Here is a 23,139-nt window from a genome sequence, read left to right as displayed (position 1 = left end):
CCCACGTCCCCACCCGTCCGCAAATAGCTATTAAATAAATTATTGCTTTGATACCATATTTGTTGCGTTCTATTGTGTCTTGGTGTTAACGATCTAATATTGTACAAATCGACAGTCTCTTTCCATACACTTAGAAAAGCTGATGCAAGTAACTGAGTACACTCTGGCTGCTGTAAATCTTACCTGGCAAAAGATGGCACTGTTTTTGACACTCTTGAAGCTTCGAATCTTCCCGAAAGCTTCAAAGATTTAAGAGGCTTCGTTGTTCCATCCCTACTAAAAAGTTTTAGGTCTTTTTGCAAATGTTTCAATCAAGTGTAGCTGTTTTAGAGAGCGTTTACTCATTTTGAGCCTGGTTTTAAACATTAACTATCTGTAATGTCTTTTTCGTGTGTAAACTAAACTAGACAACTAAACTTTTCATTCATCCCCCACCCATGCACGCACATACACACATTTGACTTTACAACACACAAATGCAAACCTTTATTTATTCTCAATCTCTTTTGTTTCTCAATGTCATGAGTGTTGTACATGTTAATAATCTTTAAAAAAAAGATGATGTAAAAAATTAAAATGGCATTAATTAACCCCTCTCAAGGTACGCACAGTGCGTACAGCAATACGGCTGCAGGCGCCACTGACAGGGACAGTAAAATATCATAATAATATCATAATATTATATAATTGTCACGCTTATTCAGTTGTGTTTGTTCCTAGTTCCATTTTCATGGACTTTTAGTTTGTTTTCATCAGTCACATGTGTTCTTTGTCTTCATTACCTGTCACTTATCTGTTTCTATAGTACACTAAAAACCTTAGAGACGTCTATTTGATGTCTGTATTTACATCTGCAAGATGTATTTTTTAGAGTGTTTGCTCATCTGCAATACGTCTCTGAGACGTCTCCTGTCAGATGATATATAGACATAAGATGCCTATATTTAGAATGTATGTAAAACTGCTAAGTAAGATGTTTCTCAGATGTTTTCCAGATCTCCAGATCTCCAGCAGACATCTTACAGACGTACCTGTGCTATAATCATCCTCACAGCTGCTCATCATTCAGTTCATCACCATCATGTATTTAAGTTCCTCCCTGTGGACCCTCAGTTGTCGGACGATGTTTGTTTTTGTGTTTGCTTTGCTGCACGCACACACTGTTACACCATCTGTCTGTACCTGAGTTTTTTCTATTATTAAAAGACTTTTTGTACAGGAACCTATTGTTATCATCTTCTTCTTCATCCTGTGACAATAATATTGTTTGATCAACTATAGAATATGGAAATTCCTAACCTGAAGTTCCAGACAGCCCAGTTTCGCCTCTCAGTCCTGTTGATCCTGGAAGACTCATGGTAGGACCCAAGTCACCTTAAATAAAGGTATCGTACGTAAACTTTTTTGGCAGTTTATTCCAGGATTATGAGAAAGTCATACATCAAGCATAATATGGACACTTCAGAGGTTTATTTAGGAGCACCTTTTATTCCTTTAATTCCAGAATCTCCAGGCCGTCCATAGGCACCAGGTGAGCCTTTGTCACCCTGCAATATAAGCCACAATGACTAAAAGCACAACACCCAAAACATTCTAACAGGACCCCATATACAAGGAGATTATCTGCAATGTTTTAATTCATAAATAGTTTTAGGAGTCAGAAAGAGATGGGGCTCATTTTCCTACCCTGGGTCCAGGCATTCCAGGGAAACCTTCAATTCCAGACTGTCCTGTAGGCCCTGGCATTCCCTTAGGCCCTGAATGACCTTCTTCTCCGGGAACACCTTTAGTACCTTTTGCATCACTGGGCTCACCTGGATGTCCATCTTTCCCATCGCCTCCTGGATAACCTGGCCCACCTTTTGTACCTATAGCCAAAGGCAAGTTGAAAGAAAAGCTCTAAGTATCTATCTGAAAGGGATCTTTTTGTTCTATTCACATCAGCAAAAACCAAACGCAGAAATGTAAATAACCAGAATATGACCAAATTCTGATTTAACCCTCCTATTGAATCCGGGTCCGTTTTGACCTGGAAGACGTACAAAAACACTTCTAAAAAAAAATCCATAGTTTTTAGTATGAAAATGAAACTTGACTGTTTTCAGATTTAGGAGAACTACTTGAACTAAATTGTTACACCTTTTGCAAACAAGTAAGTTTTGACCCGAAAGTGAACTGTGGCTTAACACGTAACTTTTTTCTCTCCATCTATTAGATAAGCTGCTTTTCTACCATCTGGCCAAACCCTTCTCATTGCTTAACCGTTCCATTTCGTGGCGATCAGGCCCAGTCGTTACGGATATGTTTTCATTTTGCACTGTGGGGCTCTATGTATTGTGATACAAATGCATCAACCTACCATCAGTCCGGGCTGAGAATGGTTTGTAATCGTGCCGTGCCAAATCAAGCTCAAGTTGAAAAAATAACTGGAACTGTTCCTTACCATTCTTAGAACTATTCCCCCGACAGTGAAAAACAGCTTTAGATAGGTCTCGAATTACTGCCTTTTAGCTTTTTTCCTACACTCACGCAAATTAAAATAAAATTATAATGTCTGTTTGTAGATCAAAAGTCCATAGACCAAATAGTCTAAATTTGAAGAGAAAGAGGGTTTGAAAAGGAAGAAGTCCACATTTCACTCTACTGCCGCCTTATTGATGAAGCACTGCAGCATGAAAAGGAGATTGTTTATCATCTTTTTTTTTTCATCTGAAAGTAAACGTTTATGCAAGTAAAATGAACATATTTTGTTTGAAAACATTTCAGACTAATATTGATATTGAAAAAGAACATGCAGATTTCATACATTTGGACTGTTTTGAGCAGTCATGAGTTATAAGTTCAAAGGAATTTAATAAAATCTCATAATTCTCATATTATATGTTCTTATAAATTTCACATGATATGTTCAAATAACTTATTCAGTAAATATTGATAAAAATAGATATTATTTCGTATCACACTGGTTTTTGCTGCAGTTCTTGTAACAATTTCTTCATATTTTAATTAATAAACGGGGGTAAATATAATAATAGCATGGTGAAAACCGAATGGACCCGGAAATGCAACAGGTGTATCCAGTTTTTTTCAATGCATTAAAAGGGTTAATATATGGAAGTAAAATAATGCCAAATGTTTTTGAAACAAAAAAGCCTGTTGAATTGCACTACCTGAAAAAAATAGGCATTGCATTTTTTTAACCATGCTTGCATTTTAATACATTGTATTTTTAGGGCTTGCATTTTTATGGGATGAAATTCAACATGGTTGAATATTTAAGCTGTGAATATCTCAATTCAAAACATTTCAAACACATTTTCATTATTAAAAATCCAATAATCCATTATTCACCTTTCATATTTCACTTCCAAAATATTCAAACTGTTTAAAAATACAACCTATAATATTCAACAGGCAATTTCCGGTCCATTTTATTTCGCTTTGCAAATTCACTTCCACAAATTCAGTGGTTCAAATTCAACAGTAAATTCAACGTTGACATCCAGGAACTGCAGGAAAAGCAGTAGATTACCGAGCATTATCTCCATCTGCTGTTAGTTCGTCTCACCAGCAGGGGGCGCAAAACCGCGTGTTGTGTTGACGAAGACCAGAACAACAGTTAGAGAAAGCCATTCATTCATAAAAACTCATTTACAGCAATTGAGCATTCATTACGTTTTTGTGATGATTTTCTGGGTCAGTAGCAGCAGAAAAGATGATAAAGACACAAAAGCTGTGTTCATGTTTCATTCAATAACTTCATTGTTACTTTCCCTGTGTAGCCTTACATGTTATCAGCTTTTTCTACCATGAACGGGATTATAATCGGTTTCCCTCAATACCTCATCATACTCAAGGATTCCCCTTCCGTCAGGACAAAACGCTTAACGTAGCTTAATGGACTAATAGCCTGTGATATAAAAGACCAAACTGGCACCTTATTGGGGATGTAGGCTTTACTATATAGGCTACAGGCAAGCAGATGGACTCAGAATATGAACATAAAGTCAAAGTTTCATGCTGAGCGTTTCCCAGTGATATACTGGCATTCAATCAACACTTGATCAATTAATACTAACACTTTCTATTCTATTCTATTCTATTCTATTCTATTCTATTCTATGGTGCTTTGGATAATGACTAAATGTAAAATTAGCTTGACATTGGACATTCGGGACCGTCTCTAAAGTTGCATACAACATTGGTATACACGTTTCTAACTTCAATAGCAAACTTCAATTTATTTGAATAAATATCAAAAATCTAAAAGGTGCACATTATGCCTGACACCTACATGAACTCTTTACAGTTGGTTGACTGTAAGTCGTTCTCTTCAAATGCTATTGAAGTTAGAAACGTGTATACCAATGTCATATATAACTTTAGAGACGGTCCCTAAATGTGCGAATGTCCAATGTCAAGCCAACTGTATTTCACCTGGAAATGCTCAGCATTAAACTTTGCACATTAAGTTCATATTCTGAGTACATCTGCTTGCCTGTGAGTTTGGTCTTTTATATCACTGTGTTAGTCCATTAAGCTACGTTAAGCGTTTTATATGTCCAGCAGGGGAATCCTGAAGTATTGAGGGAAACCTAGAAGCCTACTGCATGCAGCACATCGCCGCAATATAACGTTAAGGCAACTAAACAACCAGGAGTTGTTAATATATGTCAACCTCAAATGTAACATTGGATCTGTACATCCACATCGGGGGAATAACATTATAATCTCGTTCACGGTAGAGAAAGATGCATGTAGGCTACACAGGAAAAGTAACCGTGAAGACACCGAATTTAACATAAAACCGCGTCATAATAATCACAAATACACTAGTTTTTATGAATGAATGGCTTGCTCTAACTGTTGTTCTGGTCTTCGTCAACACAACACGCGGTTTTGCGCCCCCTGCTGGTGAGACAAACTAACAGCAGATGGAGATAATGCTCGGTAATCTACTGCTTTTCCTGCAGTTCCTGGATGTCAACGTTGAATTTGAACCACTGAATTTGTGGAAGTGAATTCGCAAAGCGAAATAAAATGGACCGAAAATTGCCTGTTGAATATTTTTAAACAGTTTGAATATTTTGCAAGTGAAATATGAAAGGTAAATATGGATTATTGAATTTTTAGTAATGAAAATGTGTTAGAAATGTTTTGAATTGAAATATTCACAGCTTAAATATTCAACCATAAAAATGCAAGCCCTAAAAATACAATGCATTAAAATGCAATGCATACTTTTTTCAAGTAGTGCAATTCAACAGGCTGTTTTGTTTCAAAAACATTTGGCATTATTTTACTTCCATATTAATATTGTAATGTACTCGTACATGTAAACGTGGTCAGTGTATGCAGAAATAAGGCTTCTACTAAATACACAGAAAATATGAGACATTCAGACATTTCAACATTTAGAGCTCTCATAGCTTCTGAAATTCATATGAACAGGTTTGAAATTAACAACCACCAACACGTCATATGCGGGTAAAGATCAACTGTGGCAGGTAACGCTGTCAAATCACTAGCCAATTTGGCGAGTTACTATATTTACTCACTTACTCGTGTAAGCCAAATCTGCGCATATTTGGCGCAATACAGTCATCATGATATATTAAATACAGCGTATTGCACTGAATCTGCGCATACTGTATCTGGCTTACTTGTACATGCACGTCAACAAATAACGGCGAGCGCTTGTTCAATCAATAGCGAAGATTAAAAAGCATTTGGTTAACAGAAAAGTTATTTTCCAACATCCTACATTTTTTTTATTTTCTTTGTACTGTATTGATCTGTCTGTCCACCTAAAATGCATTTTTGGTGATGAGGATAAAAGAGGAAGGGATGAGATGGCTGGATGACAGGATTTTGTTTGAATAAGAAATGAATGTATGAAATCCAAATTGTATAATATATATATATATATATATATATATATATATATATATATATATATATATAAAGCTGTGATTTAGTTAATCTGGTTTATTTATTTTTTTATTATTATTATTATTGGCTAGTAGAAGTTCTGAATGGCCGTTAACCTAAAGATTTTGTAGCCAAATTGGCTGGTGAGTGAAAAAGTTAATTTCAAACCCTGCATATGAAGTATGCTACCCTTTGTGTCCTTGAGTAGAAAATAAATATGATTGTAGTCACCTCTGGGACCTGTGAAGCCAGGTTCTCCCATTGTTCCATGGTCACCTTTAGTTCCCTTCATGTTGTCTATCATCTGTGGTGGTATTTTCATGATTGCCTTTTCACCTGGAGGTCCCACCACCCCTCTGTCACCTTGAGAAAAAGTATGTACACCACATACTCAAGACATTATGCATATTTCATTTTCAATATAATCTTAAAGAGTCCACCAAGATTACAATATATATACTACAATGAAACATACGTCATTAATAAAGATGTTATATAATGAGAAATTCAAGCAAAAGTTCCTCCACAGTCCAAATACAGGTTGCAAATCATTTCAGTCTAACCTTTGGTTTGAGCAGCACATTTAAGCACAGATTGTTTAATCAGTCTGTTATTTTGCAAAGAGGCTGTTGTTAACAGATGGAACAGTTAAAAATATTTTAAAAACACTAAAAAGAAAAGCCAAGAAAAGGCCATGAAAAACGGAATTATGGAATTATTACATTTATAAGGGAAACGTGTAATTGGGGAAAAATAAATAATAAATCAAACATATGACCACAGTAGAATGTATATTACATATTTTGCATACACATGCATACATTATCATGCTCTTGATTCACCTTTTTCTCCTGGAAGGCCATCAAATCCTTTTGCACCTTGTTGTCCTTGAAAGCCTATCTGCCCTTTCTTTCCTGAGGGTCCTTTCAAACCTTGCTCACCTAGGTTTCCAGGAAAACCTGACATGCCCTGACCACCTTTGGAACCTTTGTTGTTTATATAAAAAAAAAAAAATCGCAACATTCAATTAGTGCCATTTTGAGTTTAAGCACCATCAATGATCAAACTATTTATATCTGCTTATTGCAAACTATACATATTTAAATCTGCCAATTCTAAGTAACATTAAATCAAGAACAAAAAGACTTACCTCTTAACCCTGGAAGACCACTAAATCCATAGGGCCCTGGTTGTCCTGGATCTCCTGGGGCCCCAATATTTCCTGGTACCCCAACATTTCCAGGGTCTCCAATGGCACCCTTTACTCCACTGGGTCCATAAAGGCCTGGGTCTCCCTGGTCTCCCCTTATTCCACTTGGACCTACAGAGACATAGTATATTTAAGCATTGTTAGGAGAAAGAGGATTTTCTTCATACCACTGAAATCAAATCTAATCTAATGTATAATATACACTACAAGTCAATTGGTTTGGACATACTTGACTGAATTTATGTTTCTGATCCTAAAGACCATTAGATTAAGAATCTCCTAAAGACCAATTACCTTGATTTATATTATAGAGTTGGAGCAGAGAATAAAGGAAAATAAGTCAATAAGAGTCCAGTACACTGGCCATTGATTTCCCAGTCTGTTTCCACGTACGGTACTGTTGAATGATTGCTAGATAAACATGCATGCTTAAAGGTGCCATGTGGAATGTCTGCCAAAAAATAAATTCATACTCCACATATTCCATACCAAATGGGGGCAGTATACCTCCAGAAAGTTGGCCTACTCTAGTCTGTTTTTTAGTTTCGGGTTGTTAATCTTCTAAAACCGTCAAATCGTCCGCTTTGTCCCGCCAAAGCCTATTTTGATCGGTGAGTGATGTAGAATATAATGACTGCTGCGCCTGACAGGGCTTATAACGAGCAGAGAGAGAGAGCGCCCCGGCCGCGCGCGCGCACTCTCACGTCTTCAAACAACACGAGCGCAGTCCTCCTGCTCTCTCTCTCCCTCGTGCATACTAATCAAATCAATTGACACGATAGTAAGACCGCAGTTCATTTGGAGATTTTTAGAGATTAGAGACTCAATGAACAACATCTCAACACTAAATTATAAAGGCCGGTCTCATATAGACGCGATTGACATCAGGTTTAAGTTCAAGTACGCCCACAAGCCGTGCGAGTTATTCGTGTACTGCAGTTTGGCTGGTGGTTATGTATGTTGCCCGCATACCGCCTCCCATGGCCGAAACTGGTATTACGACACCAGTCGGGCCGGCGCTAGTAATTTAGCATGCTAATTTAGGTTTATATCTCGGCAGCACTATAACTCGTCAATTTTTTAATGACATCATTGCACTTATTTCTTCTCATTCTTTTGATGCGTGTAGCTTATTTTTTGGATAATTTTACCTCAATTTTTACATAGGGCACCTTTAACTGACCCTAACATTAAAAAATGAGGAGTGAGCTTTGGTAGATCCCCTGTTATTGAAGGTATTTGGTAGTTCTGGGTTTATTCTCTACTTTTCTTATCCGGTATGAGGGCAACAAAAAAAGATTGTTTTTTCCAGTCAGTTTAGTTACCTGGTTCTCCATTTTTTCCTGATGGTCCGGGAGGTCCTTTGTAACCGGGCTGCCCAGGAAAGCCAAATGTCCCTTGCGGTCCAGGTTTTCCTATCTCTCCTTGAAGACCCGGAGGACCACCTTCACCCTTGAGGCCGATCATACCTGGCATCCCCTCCATACCTGTGTGACATCGCATCCTTTAGTGAGTGTCAATAACAACAGAACTGATCCACCTTAATCATAGAAAGACTTTCACTTTTGAGCTTCTGAGGGTTGGAGACAGAGAAGTTTTATAAGTGGCATAAAATATGCTCTTTTTTTACAGATGCATGAGGTGGCATAAATGTTTTTACATAGGATTCACAATCACTAAATCATACATTTCATACATGGATTGTTGACACACTAAACATTTTAAAACTATTTTGGATTTGGCACATGACTTTAATATGCAGCCCTAGCAAGAAACTAGAAAAGGAAAGTTTGTTTGCCTGAAATTTAAAATGCTTATAAAAGTCCTGAAGTCAGAAGACTATAAACCATTAGCATATATGTCAATCATTATGGGTTTGACAGACACCTGGGGCCCGTTCTTCGTACGTTGCTTAAAACATCCGAGATCAAATGAGACATCCAAGATCATATCATCGTGCTAAGCATGATCCTGCTAATTGGGTTCTTCGAACACACCTGTTGTTTATGATTAGTATCGCTGGATTGAGTTATCTGAGATAATTGCGTGTTCATGCGCTGGTTTAAAAGGGGATATGTATCGATAGTAGAAACATTGATCAGCAACGCTGCTATTGGCTGCTCAGCGTGGCCAAAGAGCGCGCTCAGTTTTCACCGCAGCAGAGCAAGAGTTATTGCTTGAAGAATATGCAGAATTTGAAAACTTAATTAAAAGTTTTCACCTCAAATGTGCAAAAAGCACCAAATTAAGTTTGTAGTGACCCATGTTAGATGTTTTTATCACTTATTACAGTATATATTTTTGTATTTTAATAATTTCTAAATAATTAACAACTTTGTTCATTGTAATGTCAGAGTCACCACCCACTACTAGAACATGGGAACAAGTAAAAGTGAAGTACTAGAATATTCTACATAATGGTAATTTGAACAACTTATACTAATCTATTTTAAAAAGGCACTGTTAATAAATGTTTGCCTGTTTATAAAAACAACCAAGAAAAAGGCTGAGAAAAAAAAAGAAAAGAAAAACAAACAGGTGGTGGTCCTGCACCCCCGCATTATACCCCGTCAGAAGAGCTGGCCCTTATTGAATGTGAACCGACCCATTGTGGAGGGCATCCCTGGGTTCAGCTCTTCCTCAGACCCACAGCCAGAGGCCAGGAGCAGCAACACCTTCACTGCTGGTAAATGAACTTTAAATGATCCTAGTACACTGTAAAATAATTTGTTGCTGCATTAAATTAAGTAGGCCTATAATCCCAATGGCTGGTCCAGTCATATCAACTGTTAAACGTTGAGTAGTAATGAATTGCTTTGACTTGTGAAACATGTGTGAAACTACATTAATGTAAAAAAAGATGTTGCCATGAGTTATTGATTAATGAAATTGTGTTTTCCTCTTTTGTGCAGTTGTAAACAATACACCAACACTTTTATCTGTTCCCAAGAACGTGTTGGCTGAAGCATGTGCAGTAAGACTTTTTTTATCTTTACATCAAAAGGGAAGAAAGTACAACACTTTGTAATGCCCATTTTTCCCCAATGCACAGTGACAGTGAAGAAACCCTCTCAGATGAATGTCTTTTGGAGAGAGTAGGCTATCTGTAACTGCTTAAATAACTTAACTTAATTTACACTTGAGTACCTATTATTTCTGAATGCAATATGAGTTGCAAGAGTCCACATCAACAGAAAAGCCTACAGAAGAGTCCGCACAAAGCAGTGATACAGAGGTGGCCAGTGTTCTACTTTTCCTTTTAATTTTTGTTGGCATGTGTTGACAGGTTTACCCCAAGTCCCCCTCACCCTAGAAAATAGAGTATTTTGAAAGAAAACTTGACAACTTAAAGAAAAAAAAACGTCTCGGGTTATGACTATAACCCTTGTTCCCTGAGAAGGGAACGAGACACTGCGTCGTAAGATCGACACTTTGGGGACGCTCCCTAAGCGTGCGCCTCTGAAGTAAGAATGAAACTAATCCAATCCTGATTGGTGTTGCGTCGTGACGTAACATGTGACGGCATAACCGGATGCATAAAAGTGACGCTGACACATACACATATCAGCTCCGCGATGAAGCAAGACGCTCTCAGGCCTCGAGGGGCGTGGCAGGACGACGCAGTGTCTCGTTCCCTTCTCAGGGAACAAGGGTTATAGTCATAACCCGAGACGTTCCCTTTCGAGGGAACTCGAACTGCGTCGTAAGATCGACACTTTGGGGAACGAATGCCCACAGGCCTACCCCGGAGTGAAACTGATTCAGGCACTCAGCTAGGACGAGAGCACATGTGCGCCAGGCATACTAGGGAGGTGCAGACTATAGAACCTAACAAAAGTGTGTGGGGTAGCCCAACTGGCTGCCTCACAGATCTCCTTGATGGGAACTCCCGAAAGGAGGGCCCTAGAGGACGCCATGCCTCTAGTAGAATGAGCCCTAACGGCCAAAGGTGAAGGCAAATTGTGCACCTTGTAGGCCTACTTATGGTTTGTATAGCCGGGAGCCCCTAATAGGTGATCCAAAACACACTACAGTAGGTCCGACCTCGTCCAAGAAGAGGACCTCCCAAGGTAATACTCGGAACTCTGACTGGCAGAGCAAGGAACCTCTCCTTTTCTGCCGACACATGAGGTGGAGGATGAAATACTTGCAGGACCATGGACCTAGCCATGATAAATTGCACTTAAGGCACATAGCTGGGTCTCGGATGCAGGATGGCCTTAACTCCGCCGGGGGCACACCCCAAGCAAACTGGCGATAATGCCAGGGCTTGAAGATCTCCCAGTCTCTTTAAAGAAATAGCTAAGAGAAAGGCTATCTTGAACGTAAGGTCCTAGGCGAAGCCGACTGGAGGTATTCGAAGGGAGCCAGGGATAGCCCTTCGAGAACCACCGCCAGGTCCCAGGAAGGAACCCTGGACCTGACTGTCGGTCTCATCCTCCAATACCATGGAGAAAATAGTATGACTAGTTGGTGCCTCCCCAAAGGCCCAACATTTAGTGGTGCATGGAACGCCGTAATGGCAGCCACGTACACCCTACGTGTGGATGGGGAGAGATTCGCAGAGAAACGATCTTGAAGAAACTCCAGAACTGAAGCCATTGGGCAGTTAACTGGGCCTAACTCAAGTTCTCTACACCAAGTAGAAAAATATTCCACTTGAGGCCATATAATCTCCTAGTAGACGGAGCCCTAGAGATAAGTATGGTTTCGACCACTCCAGATGATAGACCAGCATCTAGGTACTGCGCCCCCTCAGAGGCCAGACCCACAATTTCCACAGCTCTGGATGAGGATGGAATATAGTGCCCTCCGCCTGAGACAACAGACCCCTCCTCAGAGGAATCTGCCATGGCGGAGCTATCAGGAGTGAAATTAAGTCTGAAAACCATACTCGGGCTGGCCAAAACAGGGCTATCAGAAGAAGACTGATGGCCTCCTGACGGACCCTCTCCAGGACTCCCGGGAGCAGAGCGATCGGGGGAAAAAGCGTACAGGCGAAGCCTTGGCCAGGCCTGTACCATGGCATCCAACCCCAGCGTGGCTGGATGAGTGAGGGAGAACCAAAGTGGACAGTGGGACGGACGTCCCTCGAGACGCAAACAGATCCACTTCCACTGGTCCAAACCTCTGCCATATGAACTCCACCACCTCTGGATGGAGTCTCCATTCCCCGGGCCTCAGCCCCTGCCTCGACAGGATGTCTGCTCCCTGATTCAGAACCCCCGGGACATATATTGCTCTTATAGATAATATTTTCCCTTGGGACCATAAAATGATCTGATGCGCCAATCTGGATAGAGGGCGCGATCTGAGTGTCCTTTGTCGGTTTAGATAAGCTACCACTGAGACATGGTAACCTTTGATGTCTGTGAGGAAGCTCCTCAGAGCCCTGAACACAGCCAACATCTCTAGGCAATTTATATGCCAAGAATGATGATGGTCCTGCCACAGACCCCTGGCAAAGCGGCCGTCCGAGACCGCGCCCCAGCCAGCGAGGGAAGCGTCTGTCGAAACAGTTTCCCGGCGACATGACGCCCCTAACACTGGCCCTTGGGACAAGAACCAAGGTTTCTTCCATATTAATAGGGAACGAAGGCATCTGCGTGTAACCTTTATTATACGGAACGGATTCCCCTAGGGGAAAAAACCCTTGAGCCACCACTGAAGGGGCCTCATGTGAAACAGGCCCAAAAGAATTATGTTGGATGCCGCTGTTATGAGGCCCAGCAGTCTTTGAAATTGCTTACAGTGATGGCCTGGCCTAGCTTTATCCCGGACACCATGGCCAGGATGGATTCGATACGAGCGGGAGACATACGTGCCCGCATCGTAACCAAATTCTATACCACGCCCAGAAGAGTAGTCTTCTGAGCTGGGTCCAACACATTTTTCTTAGTGTTGAGCCTCAACCCCCGGTTCTGAATGTGGCCAAGGACGTCATCTCGATGCCGAACTGCCATTTCTCGAGACTGGGCCAATATGAGCCAGTCGTCGATGTAATTCAGTATATGGATGCCCTGAAGCCTCAGTGGAGCCAGAGCCGCATCCATACACTTTGTGAACGTGCGGGGAGAGAGTGCTAGGCCGAACGGAAGAACCCGATTTTGGTATGCTTCGCCCCCGAAAGCAACCTCAGGAACCTCCTGTGACATGGAAGGATGGAGACACGAAATAAGCGTCTTTTAGATCCATCGTGACAAACCAGTCCTCGGATCTGATTTGGTTCACGATAATGGGAATAGTAAGCATTTTGAACCTGAATCTCCTCAAAGAACGATTCAAAAGCCCTAGATCTAAAATTGGCCTCAGTCCGCCATCCTTCTTTGGAACTATAAAGTACCGGCTGTAAAACCCGGACTCCCTGTCTGGTAGGGGAACACATTCTATGGCCCCTTAATTCCAGTAGAGTCTGTACCTCTTGTTCCATAACCCGAGCCTGTTCTGGAACCACTGCAAACTAGGGAGGTCGGTGACCGAACTGCAATCTGTACCCATATTTTATAATATTTTATAATATACAGGACCCATATAGATATATTCGGAAGGCATTGCCATTCTTCTACAAAATCTACTAAGGGAACCAGCCCCTTGAGACTGGCCTCGGGTATTTTTCGAGCACTATTCTCGACTTCCTGAAGCGGAGGACCGGCAGGAAAAAAGTCGATACAGATTTTGTGACCATAGTCGGTGCCCTGTTGCAAGCTTTTGGGGCGAACGCCACGGTGTGCGTTCGCTGGAAATCGATGTGGCCCGAAGCGTCAAAGACGGCGGGACAACATCTTCTTCCCCGAGGGCACCTGCTGCTAGAACAACCTCGATTGTTCCATAGCGGGGGGGCAGCCCTCAGAGGTCCTACACTACCATTAGGACCTCTTTCCCGAAGCCTTCTTCGCCTGAAGGACGGCCCTCAGGTCACCCTTCTGGCTGGAGGACTTCGGTTGAGAGTGCTTCCTCTGTTGCCAAACTCCCGCAGGAGGGGCTCTAGAGGCAACGCTCTCTTTTTTTTTTTTTTTTTTTCGCTTCCTGAAACCTGTCAACGACTGTAGTGACAGCGTTGGAAAACAGGCCAGAAGGAGATAGCGGAGCGGCCAACAGGAAATATTTGCCTCACTTAGATCTTTAAGAAGATCGGCCTGGTACGCCTGCAAAATCGTCATAGAGTGCGGCACGCACCAGCCTGACCTTTTCTTTTCTAAATATTTTACCAAAGGAACCAGGCTCTCGAGCCTGGCTTCGGGTATTAATCGGGATTCGTTCTCGACCCCCTGAAGCGGGTTTCCGGCAGGGCTGGACCGAAAACGATTCTCGATTGGCGAACGCGAATGCTGCCTGGCCGCAAGCCTGTGGGGCGGACAGTGCAGCCTGCGTTCGCTGGAAACCGATGTGTCTCGAAACGTTTTTAACGGCGGAAGAGCAACATCGATTTCCTGCACCATATAAGCCCAGCCAACCAGTGCAGAGGTGTCCCTGCACGGTTTGTTGGGCAGCGCCGGGGCTTAAAGCGAAGATGCCGGATCAGGACAAAGATAGCTCGCAAAAGGTTCCTCCATCTGCGGCATCTTGCCATAACCCGACTCTCTCGCACCCACCACATTCGAATAAACATATAATGAATGTGGTGAGATACGTAAAGAGTGGGGTTTTTCCCAGGATCTACACATAAATATATATTTTTTATAAAGATCTGGGAAAAACAGTAAGCCCCGGCTCTGAGGTTGTGAACGGTGCTGCAGGAATCTCTCGTCTAGTTCATTTTGACGGGGATCATCCTGCTTATTTTGTGGCCAGCTGATATATTTTATATATATATATATATTTATTTAGTCTGGCCACAGCACGCATCACAACCTCCACGAGCTCTACATAAGCAGAAACATAAGCCGGCGAGTGTGACTCATGTTGCTCGTTCCCGATGCTGTAGCACATTTACTTCCTTATAAACAGATAGCTCGAGCACTGGGCACTCGTCACGGGCAGAAGAAGCCGCATCGCGGGCTTCTGCGTCGTGAACGAGTGTCATAGAATCTGCGGATGATGAACGAAAAGGTGCCTCAGCAGTCTCGTTCTCATCCGCGAGATCCTTCTGCGATCTCCACGATCTAAGCCGTCGCGCCGCCTCAACGGACGCGGGACCCGAATCGCGGGGATCGCGAGCCTGGCCATCATCAGGAAATAATATAACCAAGCGGGAGCGCAGCACTCTAATAGGAAGTGCTTCACAGTGTTCACAGGCAGCCCTCTCGAGAGCTGACTGTGAGTGCTGCGCCCCTAAACAATACACACACACACAGCTGATGCGTGTCCCCACCCGTGGCACATATATATATATAATCTTGGGCAGGGGTGCACACACTTAGTGTATTGTTCACTCGCCATAATATAGAGCTTTGCACAGACAAACAACACCAAATAAGACAGACAGTTTCACAGAGAGCGCTTGCTGAAGAGCGAAAGCTGATATGTGTATGTGTCAGCGTCACTTTTATGCATCCGGTTATGCCGTCACATGTTACGTCACGACGCAACACCAATCAGGATTGGATTAGTTTCATTCTTACTTCAGAGGCGCACGCTTAGGGAGCGTCCCCAAAGTGTCGATCTTACGACGCAGTTCGAGTTCCCTCGAAAGGGAACTAGCACTAGAGATAGAGTTGCTTCAAAGGAACTTCAGATTAAGTGCTAATACTTCACACAGAGCACTATTGCTGACCTTGCATAATATCTCTTATTGCAGGCAAAAGATGACTTGATCACTGGCTTTTCTTTACAAAGAAAAATTGAAATAAAACTCAAGGAACTAAGCATGTTTGCCTTGTCTTTTATTAATGAAATGTTTTCTTTTTCTGATGATGGCAATGTTGTGTAATATGGCACATGCAATGTCACAGGCCCTGTCAGGTGCAATCCTCAGACTTTTCAGACACTGAAATCTTCCCTTTAGTTGGCCAAAGTTCACTTCATTGTGTGCCCTTGTCCTGATAGAGCTGCATTGTAACTGGTCTGGGGTTTGGGTCAGGGAATGGGGTCACCTGTTTGCCTTTGTGTATATAACACAGTGAGCTTGATATTTATATTTTCCCTTACCACGTTCAAATAATGTGCATAAATGTGAATCTCTGAAAATTCTTGAGTCATGCACAGATCCTCCCCATTTTGCTTCCACATTTGTGATATGGAACATAGTCACACATCATCTAAGAGATTTTAGTCTGTTAACTGCCTTTTTTAAACATTTTATATAATATTAAGAATCTGGAATATTAAGAATCACTATAGTAACTTGCCTACACATTTACATTGTCATCCCCCTTTCGGTTCACAAAATCCCCTTCATTGAGGCCATGATGGGAACATGTGCAGTCTATGGCACCAATCACATTAAGCCTGAGGGACATATAGGCTACTGTAAGTCATATTAATCGGCATGGTCATGATTGCATGATCTTCATTAAAAATTATAATGTACCTGCGTTGGAAAAAAAACCCCCCAAAAAAACAACCTGCTATAGCCTACAACATTGGGTCTTAAGTAGCTTGGAAATGCCACAAAAAAACCTAAAATTTGCGAATGGCACAACAGACAGACAGCACTTATCAAGTTCTCCGCATCTCTGCATGAAAGAGCCGCTCACAAAAAATACATGGATTTTGATTAAAATCGCTGTTAATATTCACATCATTTCAATTCGCTTCCTTTTGCCCTTGCTCGTAAGCATAATGGCTTCATTCATTAAATTTTTTGCGTTGCAGTTTGCACTTCTGCGAAAGTGATGTAGAGTGTGACAAAAACAGAAGGAAGGGTCTACTCTTGACGGAATCTGAACAAAAAACAGGAGATGCATTTAAAATGCATGTTAAAAATACCAGTCATAAACCGTAATGCATCTAGGCTGACCACCTGTGATCGGTTCACTGAAAACTCATCTTATCAGGTGTAAACAGGGCCATAGATACATGAAGTTCTCACCTGGGTATCCTTTTTGGCCTGGGTCTCCTGGAAGGCCAGTTTCACCCCTCTGTCCTGGCAGTCCTGGTTCTCCAGGAGCTCCAGTAGATGCTCCTAAAACTTCTCCATGTTCACCCTTTTCCCCTGAAGCACCATCCAAACCTGGTATACCAAAGATGCCTGGAGCTCCTTCCACACCTTTGGTGCCAGGATATCCTAAATTGCCCCGAGGTCCAACAAAACCTATGTGGTCAAAATCAAATGATCAGAGCTAAAAAGGAGACAGACCTAATAGACAGACAGGGGTTAAAGTATACAGAATGGTTAAATAAAATGTACAATAACATACAGGCCATTCAATGCTTACCCCTTGGCCCAAGTGGGCCTCCTCTTCCTGGTTCACCTTGCTCTCCTTTGGCCCCGGGTCCTCCAGAAAGACCTGGCATGCCTTTGGCACCTGGTACTCCTAAAACGTAAATAGAGAGAAAATTATTATAATAATAATAGTTTTTTTTATTGTGGAAAATATTACAATAATACTTCCAATTACCAGGAAATCCTTCCAACCCTGGGAGTCCAGGCTGCCCCGTCTCTCCAGGTGGCCCGGGATCTCCAATACACTCCACTGTAATAAGATTAACATATGGGATGATTATAGTATCAAAATGCTTAACAGGTGCAAGCACACTTATCAATGAACTTGATACATGTTGCAGAAATGTTTTATCCATGCCTTTCAACTTGCGTGTGCAAAATTCAAAATTGAATGAATGTGAAGCAATTTGTACAAATAGAGACATTTTTGTGAATACAAACGTTTTCCTTTGTATTAGTGTATCATAATTTGCACATGCAACACAGAAGATGTGCATGTGTGGATCAGGTGACACGCGTGCATTCATTGACGTCTTTTCTTTGTCGATCTCATTTGATTCATTTGGATTTTGAGACTTTCTTTTCGCGGTTTTTAAGCATTTCACAACCCACACACAAACAACTACAAATGAATAGGCCTAGTGCTAATTATTAATGTGTGCACAACTACCCATCTATTTGACAAATTCACAAATGTGCGTCACTACATTTAAACTAATACAATACAACTTGTGTGTGCAAAATCCAAAATCACATGAATGTGCAGCATTTTGTACAAATAGAGACATAGTTGTTAATACAAAACCTCGATTTTGTATTAATGTAGGCCAGAATTTGTGCATGCAACAAGTAAGATGTGCAGGTGTGGATCAGGTGACACGCGTGCATTCATTGACTCGTTTCTGAGTCGATCCTATTTGATTCATTTGGATTTTGAGACTTTCATTTCGCGGGTTTCGCCTTCCACGATCCACACACAGCTGTCTGAGAAAACCTGCTACCACTAGATGGCAGTATTCTGCTAAAACAGACAACGGCAGCATAATCAGGCGTTCTTCCGCATTTAAGACGCTTAATGAGAGTGATATTGAAGCACCAAATTTAGTACACAATAATATAGGCCTACCCTATTAATAAAGCATATTTTATAGAGGCAAACATTACATCAGATTATGAACAACACCCATAGAAAACCATTATAAAACGCTTAACGTGCAATCGCGCGTTGCATGATAGGTGTATTGGCTACTGAGTTTAAATATCACCGTCTTACTGCATTGACGTTAAGCTTTTTCTTTATAATATGCTCTATGGGAGGAAAACTATATACATTTTATTAACTTGAAACGCCGTACGTTGCGTTCATGTAGTCTCTTGTCTGTAGGCTATATAGTTTTCCTCCCATAAAGCATATTATAAAGAAAACTTTGGATTGCACGTTAAGCGTTTTATAATGGTTTTCTATGGGTGTTGTTCATAATCTGATGTAATGTTTGCCTCTATAAAGTATGCTTTATTAATAGGGTAGGCCTATATTATTGTGTACTAAATTTGGTGCTTCAATATCACTCTCATTGAGCGTCTTAAATGCGGAAGAATGCCTGATTATGCTGCCGTTGTCTGTTTTAGCAGAATACTGCCATCTAGTGGTAGCAGGTTTTCTCAGACAGCTGTGTGTGGATCGTGGAAGGCGAAACCCGCGAAATGAAAGTCTCAAAATCCAAATGAATCAAATAGGATCAACTCAGAAACGAGTCAATGAATGCACGCGTGTCACCTGATCCACACCTGCACATCTTACTTGTTGCATGCACAAATTCTGGCCTACATTAATACAAAATCGAGGTTTTGTATTAACAACTGTCTCTATTTGTACAAAATGCTGCACATTCATGTGATTTTGGATTTTGCACACACAAGTTGTATTGTATTAGTTTAAATGTAGTGACGCACATTTGTGAATTTGTCAAATAGATGGGTAGTTGTGCACACATTAATCATTAGCACCAGGCCTATTCATTTGTAGTTGTTTGTGTGTGGGTTGTGAAATGCTTAAAAACCGCGAAAAGAAAGTCTCAAAATCCAAATGAATCAAATGAGATCGACAAAGAAAAGACGTCAATGAATGCACGCGTGTCACCTGATCCACACATGCACATCTTCTGTGTTGCATGTGCAAATTATGATACACTAATACAAAGGAAAACGTTTGTATTCACAAAAATGTCTCTATTTGTACAAATTGCTTCACATTCATTCAATTTTGAATTTTGCACACGCAAGTTGAAAGGCATGGATAAAACATTTCTGCAACATGTATCAAGTTCATTGATAAGTGTGCTTGCACGTGTTAATCATTTTGATACTATAATCATCCCATATTAACATGTCAAACAATATATATATATATATATATATATATATATATATATATATAAAAAACTATAAAAATAAACACAGTTGGTTATTGGTGATCATGGATGGTGGATTGACTGCAATGTGGTGAAGCACTAAAGGCCCGTTCATGCCAAGGGTTACATATCACTGGATAAACTTTAAGAACAGTTTCCAGCTGATGAATGATAAAAACATTGACAGCAAATCAAAATTCACCTGTCTTTAAAGTGTTCCAGTGTTTAAAGTGGAAGATGACAACTGCAGTGCTTGCTTATTATAAACACAATGTTATTATCCATTGGTATGGACAACAACAGTTAACGTCATAGTTATCTTTACAGTTATCTTTTTTAAGATCTTGTTGTAGATTTGATCCAGCTACCTTCGATATTCCATTGATCTTCTCTTGAGCTACAGTCTCCTGTAAAACACATGTAAGATAGACATGAATACAAAGACTAAGAAGAAGAGTATAACATACTGTGCATTTGTTAAACTCACAAGGAAAAAAAAGAAAAATATTCAATACAAAAAGCAAAACACAGAAATTACAAATTTCTAGTGGTCTTAGGGCATTTTCACACCTGGCTCGTTTGCTCAATCCGCACCCAAACATTGTTTATTTACTTTATAATAACTTTCATTAATATCTGCTAACTCTTTATTGTGATGGTCCTCCAACAGACATTTTACTGACTATAAGTAACTTTGCAAATACATGTCAACTTATTCTAACCCTAATGAGAGTTAGTAGACATGTAGGTGGAACGTTACTTATAGTCAACAGAATGTGTTAAAGGGACCATCAAAATGAAATGTTCATTCTTATATTGTTAAATTTTCTGTTGAACATTTGGATCACTCATAGCTACCAAACAGCTTTTTGTATTTCTACTTTTGTAAATCTAAAACAAAAAGTGCACTAGGTTATATATGAACTGAAGTTTAATGACATTTGCAAGCATTTTAATGCACATTAAATAATGATCTGTTAAGCAGACAGTCTAAATTTAATAAGAGTTAGTTGACATGTAGTTGCATAGTTGCTTATAGTCAGCAGACTGTTCAAAAGGGACCGTCAAAATAAAGTGTTACCAGAATAACTGGTTCCACTTTATATTATATTTATATGCACATTTTATTTCACCCACATAAGGAGCAGGACGTAACTCCAGCCAAGTGCGGTGGCTGCGATATGCCCTATCGTTTAAAGACACGGTGTCTAATAAAAATGACAATATCAAACAACAAACGCGCTACTCCCTCTAACCCCTGGTTATCTGAGGTTCTTCGTGAACACCGGACCAAACTCAGGGCAATGGAGAGGAAATGGCGCAAATCAAAAGACACGACTGACCTAAGTATGTATCAATCTCTGCTCTCTGCCTTTTCTGCTGATGTTCACGCTGCAAAATCTTCATATTTCCACAGCAAGATCAACAGTGCCTCTAACACACGAACACTTTTCAAGACATTCAACTCTCTCCTCTGTCCACCTCCACCATCACCCACCTCCTCTTTAACTGCTGATGACTTTGCAAACTTCTTCACCAACAAAACAACCTCTATCAGCAGTCAGTTCTCAACTCCACACACACAGGAACCCAAACCATCCTCTCCCACTACCAGAAACCTTCTCTTTACCTTCTCTCCGCTAACCGAGGAAGAAGTATCTAAACTTCTCCTTTCCAGTCATCCTACCACCTGCCCTCTAGACCCCATCCCCTCTCACCTTCTACAAGCCATCTCTCCCACACTTCTACCAGCACTCACACACATCATCAACTCATCCCTCCACACTGGCATTTTCCCTACAGCATTCAAGCAGGCTCGGGTAACTCCGCTGCTTAAAAAAAACAACATTAGACACATCACTTTTAGAGAATTACAGACCTGTCTCTCTCCTACCATTCATTGCGAAAACACTTGAACGAGTTGCTTTCAACCAAGTGTCATCTTTCCTGTCTCTGACCAACCAGCTAGATGTCAACCAATCTGGCTTCAAGAAAGGCCATTCAACCGAGACTGCATTGCTGTCGGTCACAGAAGCCCTGCGGATCGCAAAAGCTGCTTCCAAATCTTCAGTTCTCATTCTGCTGGATCTTTCTGCTGCCTTCGACACTGTGAACCATCAGATCCTTCTGTCCACCCTCTCATCACTGGGCATCAAAGGAACTTCCCTCCACTGGTTTGAGTCCTATCTCACAGGTAGGTCTTTCAGGGTTACATGGAGAGGCGAGGTATCCAAAGCACATCAACTGAACACAGGGGTTCCTCAGGGTTCAGTTCTTGGACCGCTCCTCTTCTCCATTTACACCACATCATTGGGACCCATCATACAGGCACATGGCTTCTCTTACCATTGCTATGCTGATGACACACAGCTCCACCTCTCATTTCAACCAGATGATCCCACAGTAGCTGCACGTATCTCAAGCTGTCTGGCGGACATCTCGGTATGGATGAAGGAACATCACCTGCAGCTCAACCTGGCAAAGACTGAGCTTCTCGTTCTCCCTGCTAATCCGTCTCTACAGCACGACTTCACTATCCAGCTAGAGTCATCCTCAATCACCCCATCAAGGTCAGTCAGAAATCTTGGAGTAATCTTTGATGATCAGCTGACCTTCACAGACCACATCACAAAGGCAGCTCGATCATGCAGGTTTGCAATGTATAACATCAGGAAGATCAGGCCTTTCCTAACTGAGCATGCAACACAACTTCTCGTCCAGGCCCTGGTTATTTCTAGGCTTGATTACTGCAATGCTCTTCTGGCTGGACTTCCATCATGTGTTACTAAACCTCTACAAATGATCCAGAATGCTGCAGCCCGCCTTGTCTTCAACGAGCCCAAAAGGGCCCACGTCACTCCGCTGTTCATCTCCCTGCATTGGCTACCACTCGCTGCTCGCATCAAATTCAAAGCTTTGACGCTTGCTTACAGATCTACCACAGACTCAGCTCCGTCCTACTTTCACTCCCTACTACAAGTCTACGTCCCTACCAGAAGCCTACGATCGGCCAAGGAGCGACGTCTCGCGGTGCCATCACAGCGAGGCACTAAATCACTCTCCAGAACATTCTCATTCAAGGTTCCATGCTGGTGGAATGATCTCCCCACCCTCGTCCGTAATGCAGAATCCCTGACAGCATTCAAAAGACAACTGAAAACTCATCTCTTCCGTGAGTACTTAACATAAAAAAAAAAAAAAAAAAAAAATCTTCTCTTTTAAATCTTGTCTGGCTTGTCTTCCCTTGTCTGGCTTTTGCTACT

General features: G+C 41.3%; 1 protein-coding gene across 1 annotated transcript in view; it reads right to left on the bottom strand.

Moving 5' to 3' along the window:
* Nucleotides 1-23,139, bottom strand: part of col4a2 (collagen, type IV, alpha 2) — a 191,705-nt gene that overhangs the window by 13,027 nt on the left and 155,539 nt on the right. Inside the window, exons 26-36 of the mRNA XM_056251804.1 lie at nucleotides 20,245-20,283; nucleotides 17,641-17,715; nucleotides 17,458-17,556; nucleotides 17,112-17,333; nucleotides 8,467-8,628; nucleotides 7,082-7,252; nucleotides 6,774-6,917; nucleotides 6,163-6,294; nucleotides 1,687-1,868; nucleotides 1,484-1,547; nucleotides 1,300-1,374 (exon numbers count right to left, since the gene is read on the bottom strand). Of these exons, the coding sequence (XP_056107779.1) occupies nucleotides 1,300-1,374; nucleotides 1,484-1,547; nucleotides 1,687-1,868; nucleotides 6,163-6,294; nucleotides 6,774-6,917; nucleotides 7,082-7,252; nucleotides 8,467-8,628; nucleotides 17,112-17,333; nucleotides 17,458-17,556; nucleotides 17,641-17,715; nucleotides 20,245-20,283 (1,365 nt within the window). The remainder of the gene's footprint in view (nucleotides 1-1,299; nucleotides 1,375-1,483; nucleotides 1,548-1,686; nucleotides 1,869-6,162; nucleotides 6,295-6,773; nucleotides 6,918-7,081; nucleotides 7,253-8,466; nucleotides 8,629-17,111; nucleotides 17,334-17,457; nucleotides 17,557-17,640; nucleotides 17,716-20,244; nucleotides 20,284-23,139) is intronic.

Source organism: Rhinichthys klamathensis, unplaced genomic scaffold (assembly GCF_029890125.1).
Source record: "Rhinichthys klamathensis goyatoka isolate OS25496 unplaced genomic scaffold, OSU_Roscu_1.1 h1tg000090l_1, whole genome shotgun sequence".
In the NCBI taxonomy this organism is placed as follows: Eukaryota; Metazoa; Chordata; class Actinopteri; order Cypriniformes; family Leuciscidae; genus Rhinichthys; species Rhinichthys klamathensis.
Note: the sequence above shows the minus strand (reverse complement) of the source record. Positions and strands in the feature narration are given on the sequence as shown.